Source organism: Hesperophylax consimilis, chromosome 15, assembly GCF_061612785.1.
Source record: "Hesperophylax consimilis isolate HC1 chromosome 15, BYU_Hcon_1.0, whole genome shotgun sequence".
NCBI classification, from domain to species: Eukaryota; Metazoa; Arthropoda; class Insecta; order Trichoptera; family Limnephilidae; genus Hesperophylax; species Hesperophylax consimilis.
The window spans coordinates 4920388-4936405 of record NC_142850.1 but is presented as its reverse complement, the minus strand read 5'-3'; the positions used below and the strand labels follow the sequence as shown (position 1 = coordinate 4936405).

At 35.6% G+C, this 16018-nt stretch overlaps 1 protein-coding gene across 1 annotated transcript; it reads right to left on the bottom strand.

The window, feature by feature from the left end:
- Nucleotides 1–1920: 1920 nt before the first annotated feature.
- Nucleotides 1921–3813, bottom strand: LOC149417205 (defensin-A-like). The gene is made up of 2 exons (XM_089639943.1): nucleotides 3605–3813; nucleotides 1921–2189 (listed from the first exon to the last, which is right to left on the bottom strand). Exons 1-2 carry the CDS (start codon nucleotides 3726–3728, stop codon nucleotides 2059–2061), a joined length of 255 nt encoding a protein of 84 aa, XP_089496069.1. The 5' UTR covers nucleotides 3729–3813; the 3' UTR covers nucleotides 1921–2058.
- Nucleotides 3814–16018: the final 12205 nt, after the last annotated feature.

Genomic DNA, 16018 nt, shown 5'->3' with positions numbered 1-16018 from the left:
TACTTATTCTGTTTCAGTCAATACATGTTTTTGTGTTGTTATTTTTTTGTTTCATGTGTTAAGTAAAACCTTTAAGATCTTTTTCTGTGCGATTTCCATATGACCGATATCTGAGTCTGTTGCTCCTCTCCAAACAATGGTTCCTTTATTTTTTTTAAATTTTTAGTTTGTGTCCGGTTATATCTTCCCCACAAGAAAAACTAAACCCGTCCACACACTTTTCCACAAATGATCATCTAGTTCAGTTCATCTCCATTATGTAAGTGAAGTATAAGCATAATAAATACAAAACAATACAAGAACAACACGTCAACTCACCAGATATCAAATGGGAAAATAATTCACCGACTCCAAATATTTTTATATCATAGGGTTCGGTTTGGTAGAACTCCTAACTGGACCAATAAATCCTACTGATCCCTAAATATATATATTTAAAAAATAAATGTGTTAAAATAAAATAAAAAAATAATATTTTATAATATTTATTATCAAATGTAAACCGAATAATGTGAAATAATATAATTTTTATTTTATTAAATGGGGACTGTCTAGTCTATTGTATAGTGAAGTAATTTGATTTTCAAACGATTTTCATAGTAAGCAACATATAGGCCAAATAAAAACTAAATTGACGCGACCGATATTTAAACGCTTGGCTAACCCCAGAAAGTATTTTTTTGCTGGTATGTAATATTGTAAATAACAAAGTTAGATTTAATTTCAATAATATCACCAAAATACGTTTTACAAAAAAACGTGATTGTCAAACAATAGTCTCTGATGTACAAGATGCGTTTGTAGTTGCGATATGGAGTTAAATTCATTTCGCTGAAATGGTGATACTTAATTTAATTAATTTATTTATAGAGTGGAGTCCGTTTACAAAATTCCCGTGAGCACTTAGGCCATAGGCCTATTGTGCTATCTCTCATTTTATCTCATTCCTTTAACAGTCACCCGGTTCCTTTTATAAAGTTCACCAGGGTTGTCATTGGATATGTGGCTATGTTTTCTGGTTCCACAATGTTTCTTCCCAGGTCTCATCTCTCCTCTCTAATCCCCCTTGGTTCCCTGAAAGCCCCACAAGGGAAGAGAGCCTCATCTCTACTCTCCATTCCCTTTTGGTTTCGTGAAGACTCCACAAGAGAAGAGTTAACGGAGGTGGCCTAATTTGTAATAAATGGTGATATTAATTTACTCAGTTTTAAAAACTTAATTAAGTGATCAAACAAGGCAGGTCTAAAAGTTGTTCCAATAGCTCAATAGGTTAGAGCCTCTGTCGGATGCCGGAAAATCCCGGCGATCAGATACTTATTTAGGAACGATTTTTGAATGTGTTTTATTTGATTCCCAACTCTTATAAGTCTTCTTCAACAAATCACTAACTTGGCTGACTATACTAACAAAAACTAAACTGGTCCTTTGGGCCTTCTAATAAACGTGTTTTAAATTTTACACAACTGATAAACAACTATTAAGCATACATTAATGATATTTTGTATAATTTAAAACAAATATGATTTAAGATTTTCACGGCCAAAAGTATTTTTGTTATTTGTTTTTGGGGTGTTATGCCGTTTTGCGCCAACTCCTTCTTTAGCCAACGTTTCAAACAGCATCGCAGTGTCCAATACAATTTCAGTGTCCAAATAACACATCTGCCCTGATGATGGACACTGCAATGCTGTCCGAAACGTTGGCTAAAGAAGGAGTTAGCGCAACACGGCATAACACCCCAAAAACAAATAACAAAAATTTAAAACAAGTTTATTAGTAAGGGGGATACTTGCTTGAACATTTTTGTTTGTGATTAGTTTTTTTGTAACTCAAGAAAGCCGAATAAGTCGAATACAAAAGATGATTTTTGAGAATATTTGTTATTTATTCACATGATAAATATACTAAAATTTTTTTTTTTTCAAAATACATATTTACCAAACTACAGTAAAAATATGGCTGGCACTTGACCAAATGTGTAAATAAGTTTTATAATCTCATTGAAATACTGTTTCGTAAATAATTAGAGAAAATCAAAATGCGACGCGTTGCAGGCCTCTAATAATTCTTGCACGTGCAGGTGCCTCCGCGGCAGAAGCCCGTGGAGAAGCCCTTGCTCCTGCAGTGGACCACGCACGCGCCGGGGAACCAAGGACACGTGGCACGCTTGCTACGCGAGAGAACCGAATCTGGAAAAAAAAGTCATTGATTAGGTATGTATTATTTTAATCCACTCATACATGGGTCTATGAATTTAACACGTCGCACACTTGGATGATACACCCTATGACTAAATGTTGTCATTCAGTGGTGAGAAATAGCAAGATAACAAGGTTCTGAAGAAAACAATTTTCTCTTGGATCCAATAAATGAATCTCTCAGAGGTTTTTTCAAGAGAAGGAGCTGTGTCTGTTCCTAGTCATTTCTAAATAATCTACGTAAAATATCAATTTCTTTTAATTTTATGATTACGAAGAAGCCATATTAACTACAGGGTTTTCCAATAAGAGGTGTTATTTTGATATTCAATCGTAAAAGATCAATGGTTTCGTTGCTTGTGTGGCACGTCGCGCCGTCTTGTTGAAATTAAACGTTGTCTAAATCAATACCATCCAATTCCGGCCATAAAAAATCATTAATTATCTCTCGATAGCGCAATCCATTCACCGTAACTGTTGCTCCAGCCTCATTTTCGAAAAAGTAAGGTCCAATGACTCCGCCGGACCATAGACCGCACCAAACAGTCACACGTTGAGGATAAAAAGGCTTTTCAACAATAAATCTTGGGTTTTCCGAGCCCCAGATGCGACAATTTTGCATGTTGACGAAGCCACCGAGGTGGAAATGGGCCTCATCACTCAAGGTGATTTGCATTTGATTAACTCAAGTGAATTTGAATAATTTTAATGCGTTGTTGAAGCGTGTATCGTTCCATTTTTATCAATGGCGTAGTTTTTACTTGTCAAATATTAAAAAAAATGACAGTTTCTAAAGTAACACCTACCGAAATAGTGGGCTATTCAAAATAACACCTATTATTAGAAAAACCTGTATATACATTTTTAAATCCTCATTTCGAACATGTAATGTATTTTTCTAATTCACACCAATAATCATGTACCATATTTTTTAAAATTGTAATTTTTACATATATGTATTCTCATTTTCCACAAGCAAATGCTTCCAATGGAACAGCACTATAAATCTTAAGATATAAAATAACCAATTTTTAAAAATACTTGAATTTTATGTACTTAAAAGTTTTATTAACAAATAATAAAATAAATAGCGTAAAATTTTGCATATTTACGGGAATCTACCAGAAATAAATTTATAATGTAAGGAAAAAAACTGTTATCAACTTTGCTATTATACTCTTCAGATAGGTTTATTTTGAATAAACACAAATACGAGTAGGTAAAAAAACGTCAACACATTTTGTTCGCGGAATAAGTCATACTAGGTCTTAGGTTTTAAGTATGTATTATTTAACGTCAGTCATTGCAAAAGTTGACCAATTGCGTTTAATGTAAAAGATCATCAACAGAATATCCACTACCATGAATTTTTTTTGAAAATTTGGATGAGAACTGTTTTTTTTTACCTCCTACAGCCAACTCGGCGCGCAACAGATGGTCCACAGACTCAACTTCTTCTACTGGAGAGGCAGTGCTCAGGAATTCCACGAAGAGAAAAGAAACGAAGAAGAACAAGAATAGGAACTTCATGATGAACAGATTTTTTTATTTACTTTTTTGCACAAAATTCTAGTAAGGAGAACTGAAGAGATATTTGTATTGAATGATAGCAGTCAATAGAGTTGTTCGACTATTTATAGGAACGTCTCTGTAAATATAATAAACCGTATCACGTATTCGTCATTTGTTTTGTTCATTCAATGATGTTAAATAGAAAAATTCCGCAGCTCCATATCGTCAATATTTATTAAGGGATTCTGAAAAACCCAGCGCCCACAATGGTGCAAAATTGTCAGTACATGGCCAAAAATTTTGAGTGAGCAATTTTTTTAATCACAGTGCTGTGAATAAAAAAAAAAAAAACGATTGTACTTTCTTTGGAATCTAAAACGAAAGCAATTTATTACATGATTTGCTTGTCAATAAAACAATTATTCATAGTACTTTAATTTTTAAAAAGTAAAGACCGATAAACGGCCTCAACCATCTCTGTCTTGGCACACACTTCTTGCCACATTCAAATTCACATACATTCTCTCATACATAATCTTCTATTATTCTGACTCTTGATCGTGCCATGTCTTCCTTGGGCGTCTCCGACTTCTGCTACCATTCGCATTTGCGTCATATATTCTCCAGAGAATTTGAAATATCCCATGAGTAAAAATAAATACTGCCGACTGGAATTGAACCCACACCTTCTGATTGCCGGTCAGGTGCTCTGAACCTCTAAGCTACGTCGGCTTATTACCAAAACGCCAAACAATTCAATATATTCTAATTTTACATAAAAAATATATTTCATATTTTTGTTTACAAGTGAAAAATGTAATAAGCAATAATTATTGAATGAAATAATAGTATATATTGAATTATATCCAACGTAGCTTAGTGGTTCAGAGAACTTGACCGGCAAGCCGAAGGTGCGGGTTAAATTCCCGTCAGCGGAATTTATTTTTACTCGGGAGATATTTTCGATTTGTTTGGTTATTTCATGCGAATAATGATTGCTTGTAATAACATTTATATTAGCTTTCATGTATCACTGCTATGATGATTTTCGTTGTTACCTTACTTTTTTCTGTTTCTATTTCCATTTAATATTGTTAAATTAATTTAAAAGGTAAATGAAAAAAATATGAAAAAAAAAATTACAATTTTTAACTCGATTTTAATAAAAGTCGGGCTAGTAGTCAAGGGTCATTTGTCGTTGTAGTGGGAAAAGATTGAGGTAAGCTGTCCTCGGCAAAAAAATTAAGGATGGAATAGCTGCATAGTAAAAATAAGACTTTTGGCCAAATAATGTGGATCTTGACTCAGTGTGCGACGTGTTACAAAAACACAATGATGTATCTAAGCTCGGTTAGAATGGGATGGCCTCTCCATTGTTGTAGGATATTAGGTATTTCATCGTATTATTACTGAAGATATAACCAGATAGAACTGTGCTGTGGGCGTGGCCGTGTGCCCAATATAAGCTAATTTTTTTCCAAAAAGTGCTCAATTTAAAATACTTACTTTTTTTTTTAAAAGTTGTTCAACATTTTTTTGGGTCAAGGTCATATGAATCGTCCAATTATTGGTACATAAGTTTTCTTTCAAATCGGTTTAGATTAGTATTCTATGAATTTTATGTCCAGTCGTGAAAGTGTCACGAAATTACAAATACAATGAAATTATCACCGATCGCGGAAAATAAATCATTAAAATAATTTTCCTGGAAACGCAGTTATTACTCAGGTGGTATTTTTAGGTGTATATTTCGAACATATTTTAGAACGTTTTATTAACTATCTTCAGGGTACAAATTATTACTGTAATAATTTGTACCCTGAAGACGCTTGAGATGCTTGAGAAAAGCGAAACCGGTCGGTTCTTAATTTGTTTTAAAACTCGTGGTTTTAAAACAAATAGTAATTTATATGACTAACCATGTTTTTAATAATTATTCATGTTTCACTCAAGGTCTCCTGTGTTAAGTTAATGTAAATAATGGGTTATATTTTGTTTATTTGACATTAATTTGTTTTTTTTTTTTCAATAGTAAATGATTTCATATTAAATTACATACTTTTAGTCTACTAGGTACATGATTACAATGATATGGCGATATGAGTCGAGTTGGTCTACTAGGTACATGGTTACAATGATTTTAATTCATGGTTGTTTAAGAGTCGAGTAAAATTTAAAACATGTTTAATTAGTAAGGTCCTTAATAATTCTTGTCGTGTTGTATTTTGTCATGTTTCTTTCGCTCTCCTTTCCTATCCCATGTTTTTTATAATCGAGCATTATCATTTTTCACCAATGTATTGGTGGGTTTATCTTACCTTAATTACCTACTTGTAAATTTCAACCTAGGGTTTGTGCTTATGTGTATATCCCTGTCTGTTTCTTTTTTTGTTTTTTTTTTACATAAACTTGCTTTTTCTATGTTTGTACTGTTCTGTTTATGAAACATATAATTTTGATTATTTTTCTATTTTTTCGTATATGAAACTTATAATTTTGATATTAAAATACCAATGTTAAATTATACCCATAACTCCCACGTATGTGTTGTAAGTTCGACCCGTCCTATAATGAGTTTTGCAACTCAGCGGGATTGCTCTAGAAAGAAATAAAAATAAAAATTACACAAAAAAAAAACAAAAAAAAAATATTGCGATATGAGTCGAGTTGGTCTACTAGACACCTGATGAGGTATATTTGTAGATTTGATACCGTGTTGCCATGAACTCCAATCCTCTAAGAGCTGGTATTGCAGTATAATTTCAAATGGTTTTCTGCTTTTAGTTTTAATGTAGCCGCCAATCACCGGATACCAAGAACTATTGAGCCCCGTTGTCTTTATTAATATTACTACGTCGTCTTTATTAGGATTTCTGTAAATTTCAACTGCCTCCAAATTAGGCGTGCTCTGTGCGTTTTGGGTCTTCTCAAGGTTTCTCTAACAAATCCAAAGAAATGTCCCGATTGAGGATTTGGATATTATTTATGTTCAGAGTTCACGAGTTTACTGACTCTAACGTATTGACGAAATGGGTTATCTAATGATGCTTTACATGGACAAAAGTTTAATGTGGTTTTTTAGGAAAAATTAAATGCATCTAACTATACTGCAACTTGGGACAGGATTTCACTCCTTGCGAAGGATTATTTCACGGACTCAAGTCCATGGCGGTAATTTTTCGAGTGCCCATGAGCTTGGCAACAAAAGCATTGCCCCAATCTTGTTTTATTTCGCAGGCTCTCCACCTGGATACTCAGATGGAAAATTGAGGTGAGTTCGTTGAAGATTTTTTGCTGTCTTCATTTTTGGTCAGATTGACCAGCATTAAAGGTATCAATTTGCCATACCGACCCGTTTTTAGTTTCAGGATAGCGCCGGATAGCTGCGGGCAAGTTCCATCTTGATCGAGTCAGTAAAATTGACTCGCTATTTATACAGAATTTTCGCCCATGAAAATAAAATATACTACTTAATATTTTTTCTTGTTGCTGTTTAATTTAATATGCGGACAAAATAAGTTCCCCCGTCCCCAACCAATCGTCATTATCTGTGGGAATTCTCGAAAACCCGACGTGCATGCAAAATTTAACTGATTGGTTTCAGCTGCAGCGTCACGCCATACTCGTATGAATGGTTAATCAGTTGTTTTATCTTCTTCAATAATTTAACGATACGCATAAAGCAATGTATGCAAGAAGGTAAAGTCTATAAAACTTAATAATAGTATCACGGTGACATTAAGAATAACAATGAATGCGGCTAAACGGGGAAAAACATAACATTTTTGGAGACAATACAATTTTCAATTTAGGAGGTGGGTGTGGGAACTATTTATTGGTTAACCAACAACTCTGCTATAGGTCACCCCGACTGGTTCGTTAGAGCCGGTGATTTAGCAGGGCTGAGTTCATCGCTTGAGGTGTATTCTGGATACGCTTGCTCACCAGCTGCGTGGCGTACCAGATCGGGAGAGGCCGATTTGGGGAGGCCTTTTGACTTCTCCAACTGAACACACTCCCCAATCCTCATACATTTTACCTTTCCTCTCCTTCTTTCCCTTAAAAAAAAACCCTCCACACAGCATCTCAAAAGGTGAAATAGGCTCTGAAGGAAATCATTTTCATTTCTTGATTGGGGTTAATATGAAATAATTATTATATAAGTATGTGTCGTGAAATATTCTCTTATTTACACATTGTATCCGTATACAAAACGAAATGTGTATATTATGTCTAAATATTTCATTACTGACCCAAGGAAATCAAATAATAAGTACACATATCTCATGTGAACACCCCACTGGAGTTCACATGAGATATCACCTCGCTTGAATACAACGAGCCTTAACCTTTAAACGCAGAAAGTATAATTAACTGGAGAAATAAAGAGATAAATTAAATAACAGATGAATACATAACCCTAATAAACAAACACATACATAATTACATAAATGATCTATTGTCCGCTCCATAGTATTTTCAATAAACCGAAATTGCAAAAAATAATTCAAGGTTTTGCAATTAAGTAAAGTTACCAAAGTGAGGTGAAACTAAAATTTTGATTCAAATAATTTTCTGAATCAATCGGTTTTTACACAAAATATTAATAAATCACTTGAAAAGTCATATAAAAAACAGGGAAAGGGTAAATAATATCGTAATAACTAAGTCGTCTCAATGTGGCATAACTACAGTTTGATCGCTGAAACAGCTGTCACAACAATAAAACCTAAAATACTGCAAGACTTAATAATAACATTATAAAATTTGATTTTATTTAAAATAAAATTTGATTTGATTAAATACAAAACTTCTTCAAATAATTGTAAAATAATTTGGTGACGTCATTTTTTCTATACGAAAATGGAAAGTATTTATGCCACTATTTTTACAAAAAATTATCGACATGTTTCGAAACCAATAGATTCTTTGTCGTGATAAACATAATATTATGAAAGTTAACAAATAAAAAAAATCTATCCTGACGAAGAAACTATTCGTTTCGAAAAGCGTTTCACTTTACAAAGCACAAAAATTAATATTAAAAACAATTTTATTTAAGCCATATACATATTCATCAGAACTTCTGTTTAAAACTTCAGAAAACTAAATACATTTTACTACTTCCATGCAACATTATAAATTTAAAAAGTTAATATTCTAACTAAAACTACACCATTTAAAAACAATGATTACTCAGAAAAATTTAAATTCTCCCAACTCTAAAATGAAAAAAAATGGATGAATTGAATAATTATAAATATCTTGGAAAATATTTTTTACCATTACTTATTACCAGAACACATCCGAAATGTAAATAACATTTTGTAATGTTTACGGCATACATTGCTAATAATGCTTTACCTTAACTTCTTCACGAGCAGTTAATTTTGGATTGTTTTTCGAGTCGGATCTTACATTTTTTGAAGAAGTAAAACATATCCATTGAAATAATATTCGGGGTTTATTATGTCTAATGGCAGAAGTATCAAAGTCAATGTTTAAATCGCTCTGGAATAAAGCATATTTGTTGATTTCCTAACACCGAAACAATATTTTGACATTTCAATCCAGAGCACAAGACATGTATTCATAGCATTCAAATACGCGATGTTTTTAAGTACTTTCTAGTATCTAAATCAAATTTCCAAAAACTTACATAGTCAATTCAAGGATTGTAGGTGAGCCTCTAAGCAAATGGAAAATAAAACATGTTGATTTTTTGGATAATTTTTATTTAATGATCTGTTGCAAGTCTCTAATGCTTCTTGCACGTGCAGGTACCTCCGACGCAGACGCCAGTGGAGAAACCCTTGCTCCTGCAGTGAACCACGCATAGGTCAAGGGACAAGGGACATGTAGCGCGCTTGCTGCGCGAGAAGACTGCAGTTTCTGAAAAATAATAATATAACGTTTTACTATACTAACGTTACTAAATACTTGGAGTCAATGTTAAAGGGCAGGGAACAGTAATTCGATGAAGAACACACGAAGAACCAATTTTATCAATCAGAGGTATCCGAGAAGTGCTAAGATGGCTCACAGCTTCCCAACGGCAGCTATTTATAGACTCGCAAAAACGTGGCAAATATTTTTGACATTTCGTTTGATAGGTTGATGAAGAAATATAATATTATCAAAAGAATTAACAGAAACGTTAAAATCGATTTTGAAATAAATATATTTATGGAAAATTGATTTAGATGCTTCAAAGTTTTATCTTCTACAGCCAACTCATCCTGTAGCAATTTAATAGACTCAACTTCTTGTATTGGAGAGGCAGTACTCAGGAATTCCACAAAGAGGAAAGAGACAAAGAAAAACAAGAAGAGGAACTTTATGATGGTTAAATTGTTGGTTCACTTATCACACAAAATACAAGACAGAAGAGCCTGGAGAACTGAACGCGGACAATTGCTCGTATCAAATGATAGCACTCAATAGAGTTGCAAACTATTGAAACGGTCGATTTTTTTAACAAAATAAACCGTTTATTCGACGAAGTGGAAGAAGTAGATTATAGCAAAGCTTTTGATTTAGTTATTCATGATATCTTGCTGAGAAAACTTTTACAAATCGGTGTACACGGAGACCTCCTCAGATGGCTCTCGTCCTATATTGAAAACCGTAGCCAAGCAGTAGTTATCGGTGGCTATAAATCGAACTGGGAAACCGTGCCGTCGGGAGTACCCCAGGGGTCATTATTGGGACCATTACTCTTTAATATATATATTAATGACATTGGGAAACGTTTTCACCACTCCAGAACTTTATTATACGCAGATGACATGAAAATATTCTCCCCTGTCACGTGTATCAATGAGTGTACCCGCGTGCAAGAAGATCTAAATCGCCTAAATATTTATTGTGCAGAACACAACCTGCAAATAAATGTAAAAAAATGTGGCACCATCAGCTTCACCCGAAATAAAAATCCCATTTCTTTTAATTACTCCCTTAACGGCACAATACTGAGCAAAATGACAGAGGCTAAGGATCTGGGAGTAGTGTTAGATTCAAAATTACTTTTTGAGCGCCATATCGAATCCATGGTTGCAAAAGCTTCCCAGGTACTTGGCTTTGTACTCAGAACTTGCAAAAATTTTAAAAAAGTAAATACCATGAAAATGCTGTACTTTGCGTATGTACGCAGTTCTCTGGAGTACGCCTCTCAAGTCTGGAATCCCAGGTATAAGTCACACATAGAAAGGATTGAGAAAGTGCAATATCGTTTTCTACGATACCTTGATTTTCGGGCCTATCGTCCTCATCTGAGTCACGAGGAGTCAGCAGCATTTTTCAGGATTTCGTCACTGGAAAGTCGTAGAAACTCCGCAGACGTACTATTTTTACAAAAAATTGCCACCTTTGTGATAGATTGCCCGGAATTACTAGAAAGAATTCAATTAAGAGTACCCATCAGACAAACCAGACAAAATCACACATTAAACATCCCTCAATGTAACACTAACTCAAAACAAAATGCTTTTATTCACCGTGCTTCATACAATTTTAATACTTCACACAGTAAATTAGACTTATTTAACTCAGCACCCCACAATTTCAAACCTAAAATCAATAAATAATTATATTATCATTATTATGTTTTTATTAATACACATACGTACATGTTACACATTACACAGACTAGATCCATCCCATCCCCCTCCCTTCCGCCATCCCATCCCTATAGGCTAATTGTAACTTTTTTTCTAACATAAATATTATATATGTTCACTAAATAATTAAAATACCTTAGTGAAAACCTATTATTGGTTAAATAATTTAACACTTACTACACCATACCTTGTAATGATTATAACTGTTGGTTTTCCAAATAAAATAAAATAAAATAAAATAAAAGAGAAATTCCCAGAGCAATCGACATTGCTTAATCTGTGGACTGAATCGAGAAGCGACAATACTCCAAAATTAAGACATAATCTTAACGACGTAAGTGCAGCAGTCGTGCACAAAATATGCGATGCGCGGCCCTGTTGGACGGCCTGGCGTAATGGATGGACCTGCGGTCGACTTTGCCCTGACAGGCATAGAAAATTAATCTTTCCGTGGGATTTATTTTAATTATTTCTGATGAACGTATTACTAAAATCTCAAATGTTTATTGACGGATCCCTCGGGAAGTTACTAATTAATAGTTACGAAAAAATAAAATCTGGTGCTTAACGCTGATTATATGGTTCACAAAATTTGAGATTTTACAAAAAATATTAATTTATATTATTATTATTTTTTAAGAATCTTAAATATAAATAAATTACATCCGTAGGGATTCCTCTAGAAAAATTAGAGATTTTGAGAATACGTTCATCAGAAATAATTATAATGTGAGCGTCGAACAAACCCCGGTAGATTCTTATGTCGCCTTAACTCGGTTTGAGCATGATAACCTTTTCATTAAAATCGGTGCATTAGAACTCTTAATATTTGTGGATAGGTCAAGATTTTGACAACTGTTTCAATCACTGTCTGTGTGATTGTCTTTATCAAACATAAGGTCAACGAGGCTGACAGCTTGAAAACGTTTTCTCTGTAATTATTATTATTCATTACTAATTACATGCACATAATTTGAATCTTATTTATAATATATTCACATACTCACCATTAGAGGAGTGAGTATGTGAATATATTATTAATGAATTTGGTACCCCCCCCCCCCGGGAACCATTCATTGGATTCATTATTATTTATTACTATTGTTTAATTAAAAATCAAAAATATTTTAATTTCTTAGAACTTCCTCTCCTTCCTTTCCCTAACAAAGACCCTCCAGACAGCATCCCAAAAGATGAAATAGGCCCTGAAGGAAATTATTTTCCTAATTTTTCTGTTATTTTGCAGGGTTACAGTAAAAAAACGCTGTGAAATGTACGTGCCTTTAATATATAATTAATTAATTCGATTTCTGATTCGAACTGCCCGAACGTAGTTTTTAGCGTGTTTTAACCGAACCGTTTACATTTAGTCTGACTGTAAATTTGTTTGTGCATTCCTTTTCTGTTTCGAGATAGTGGTCGTTTTAATGATTCAGTAAAACATGAGTTTATCAAAACTGAAATTGTCGTATTTATTTGGACTTTATTATTCGATTTTTTTCTGTCTCGTGATTCGTACTCGAGAATCTTAAGCATTCGATCCGGATGCAGACGATATTATGTATACTGTGATATATGGTAATAAGGTTAAGTATTTAAGCGATAGATGGCGCTAGTCATAAAGCTTACTCCAGAGTCCGTCAGATGTCGCTAGTACTTGTGAGATGATATTGACAGGGAACAAGCTTCTTGAACTAGAGAATTACCAACCCTCGGGTAATGAACAGTGTAGCTAAATCCAGACCTATTTATTGTAACGAAAATAAACACAATTATAAGTAAAACCTTTTACATTTTACAAAGAGTTCCCAATCATACGATTATTCTATATCGCCCGGAACGCACGTCTTTTTTGTCGCGCTAAAATTTTGTTTCTGTTTCCTATTATCAGCGCTTGATAATTAACCGAAATGGGTGACAGTAACGAAATTTTGATTGGGCTTCACCTACTAACGAAAACGATTGAAAGTTTGAGTGACAACATGTTGTTTTTTGAAAGGGAACAGAATTCCCTTAAAAATTTACTGACAACGTATGTCGGTAGTGTTAAAATGTGTACATGTACATGCAGTGTCTCTTCGTCGAACGCCGCAGGTCCGATCCCCCCGGACCCGCGCGTCTTGCCCGCCGCGCCTGCCGCCGCCGCACTAGCGGTCACTACTTTACTACGCTCGCCCCCCTCCGCCCCGCAGCTCCCAACGGGGCCCAGCGACGTACAGACAAACAGAGCGGCTAGCCCACCGCCTGCCACAACCCAAGCTGCCTTAGTCGGCTGCCCCAACGCTCGTAAGATTACCACGAGATCTGCTACAAAAAAGGGCAAATCGGAAGTAGACCCTCAACCTGCTACAACATATGCTTCAATGGCATCATCTGTTCCAGATCCATCGGTTCCGATGTTCGGCCCATCTAAACCGAAGAAGATGTCAACTCCCGTTGCCCAACCTACCGATACTATAACATCGAAGACTGCAGAAACCGATACAGCAGAATCCAAATCGGAAACAGAAGCCTATACCTCCACTTCGGCTAACCCCAATTGGCGCCGAGTCACGCATAGGAAAAAAAGACGACCAGTACTTCATGGTACCGCGACTGAGCATAAAGGCCTCATAGCCGTTGAAAGGCGCAAGTATATTCATGCCTGGCAATTCGATGTCAACACTACGGTCGAGGATATTGTAAATTTCCTTCTCAATATAAACAAAGAAATTGTTTACGATGTTGTCAAATTGACAGCCAAAGCTGACTACGCCTCATTCCGGATTGGAGTCCCGGAATCGAAGCTTTCATTTTATATGGACCCGAACATATGGCCAAATCATGTTGCATTCAATGAGTGGTTTTTTCGGAGAAATGTTGCAACCAATGATAAAACGAAACACTCTAAGAGTGAGAAGTAATTCTAACCTCTCTATCTATTATCAAAACGTTCGAGGGCTAAATACGAAATTAGCAGTATTTAAAAACAACCTATTTGCTCGAGATAGCTTAGATTTAATAGCAATCACTGAATCGTGGCTGAAACCAAGTGTGCATAATTCAGAGCTATTTCCAGAAAATTATGTTGTCTTTCGTCGTGACCGCCTCACACGAGCGGGGGGTGTCGTCCTGGCTGTTCGTGCTAATTCTGTAACCCATGCTGAGAGGATTTCTTCAATGGACCTCCCCGACAATGAATCCCTGTGGGTGAAGCTATCCTTGAAATCTTCAACTGTTTTCGTATGTGTGATATATGTGCCACCTCGTTCTTCAACTTCGTTATACTACAACATGTTCGAAAAAATAGAAAGTAATTATAATCTTCTCAGTGACAAAAATATCTTAATATTAGGTGATTTGAACCTCCCTTCCTGTAACTCCAATATTGTGAACATGTTTAACTATTTTAAATGTTTCTACGGTTTGCAAGAATATAACTTGATATGTAATGATTATAATAACACTCTGGACATAGTTTTATGTAATGCCAAGGATCTTATAAAGTGTGTTGAGAAATGTCATGACCCTATTACAAACGAGGACAAGCACCACCCTGCTTTGTCTATAAGTATTAGTGAAACTCACTCAGGTGTTGCAAATTCATGTCTAAACCCAAGTCCAATAGAAGTTCCCTCCTATCATGGAGCTAGAACCATAAACGCATGGAGATTCAACAAAGGAAATTTCCACTTATTATATGAATTGCTTTCTGAATGCTCATGGCAACCGGTCTGCCAAAGTTCAACAGATATAAATGCATTATGTTGTCATATAACAGATTTTAGGCGCAAAGATCCTACAGTTGCCAACTTGAGTAGCGGGAATTATCAGGTTAGTTGCTGGGTCAAACGTAACGCGCAAAAGATCCGCTACAGTTCCCCCCACCCCCGGCGACCGAGCTCCTCGTTCCTCCTTCTTACGCGCCGACCTCTGACCTAGCTGGACGTGTGTTCGTTTCGGCGCCCGCGTTCCAATTCGCACCGCTCGGTCGAGAAGCCAAATGTACGACAATGTCGCGCTTTGAACATCGACAGGCTGGCAACGTTTGTTTGAAACACGGCGCACCGTCCTGCAATCAACAGGATACCCCGACAACACCATGCTGTGAGTCTCTTACATTTCCTATTACCCTTGAATGTGTCCGCTAATAACCTAAATTCGTCCACGCTGCCTGTCGGTCTCTAGAGAGAGCTGTTAATTATTTCCCAGAGAGAGATTAGGGAACCCTTTGATGATAATTCTAGTTAGGATGTAACAACCTGTATTCTATTGTCATTCACCCATGTAATGTCCATTTTGCCGCTCAAATACAATGTTGATTTATAAAAACCTAACCTCTTTCATTTGGGGATAGCGGTTGTATGGGAGTGTTTTGTGTAGACGGTGGGATATGGATTCTTGAGCCTCGCGCTGACCCCGAACCCTGACTATGAGAGAGACGTCTCATGCCCCCGCATCTGAGCTGGCCGAGGGAAAGTCAGGGCCCCCCCCAGGTCCGACGCGCGACACTGGCGACCAACTTAGGGCAGAATTTTTTTTAAACATATCCTTCCCGACTGCACAAAATTGCCTTTACGATTGCCCCCAATTTGAAAACATGTACTATGCAATTTTGTTGCCAAGCGCATTTTCGCCGCGAGAACTTTTGTTTGTTGTCAAGCGCATTTTGCCGCGAAAAAATAACGGTAGGAATCCTCTCGAACGAAT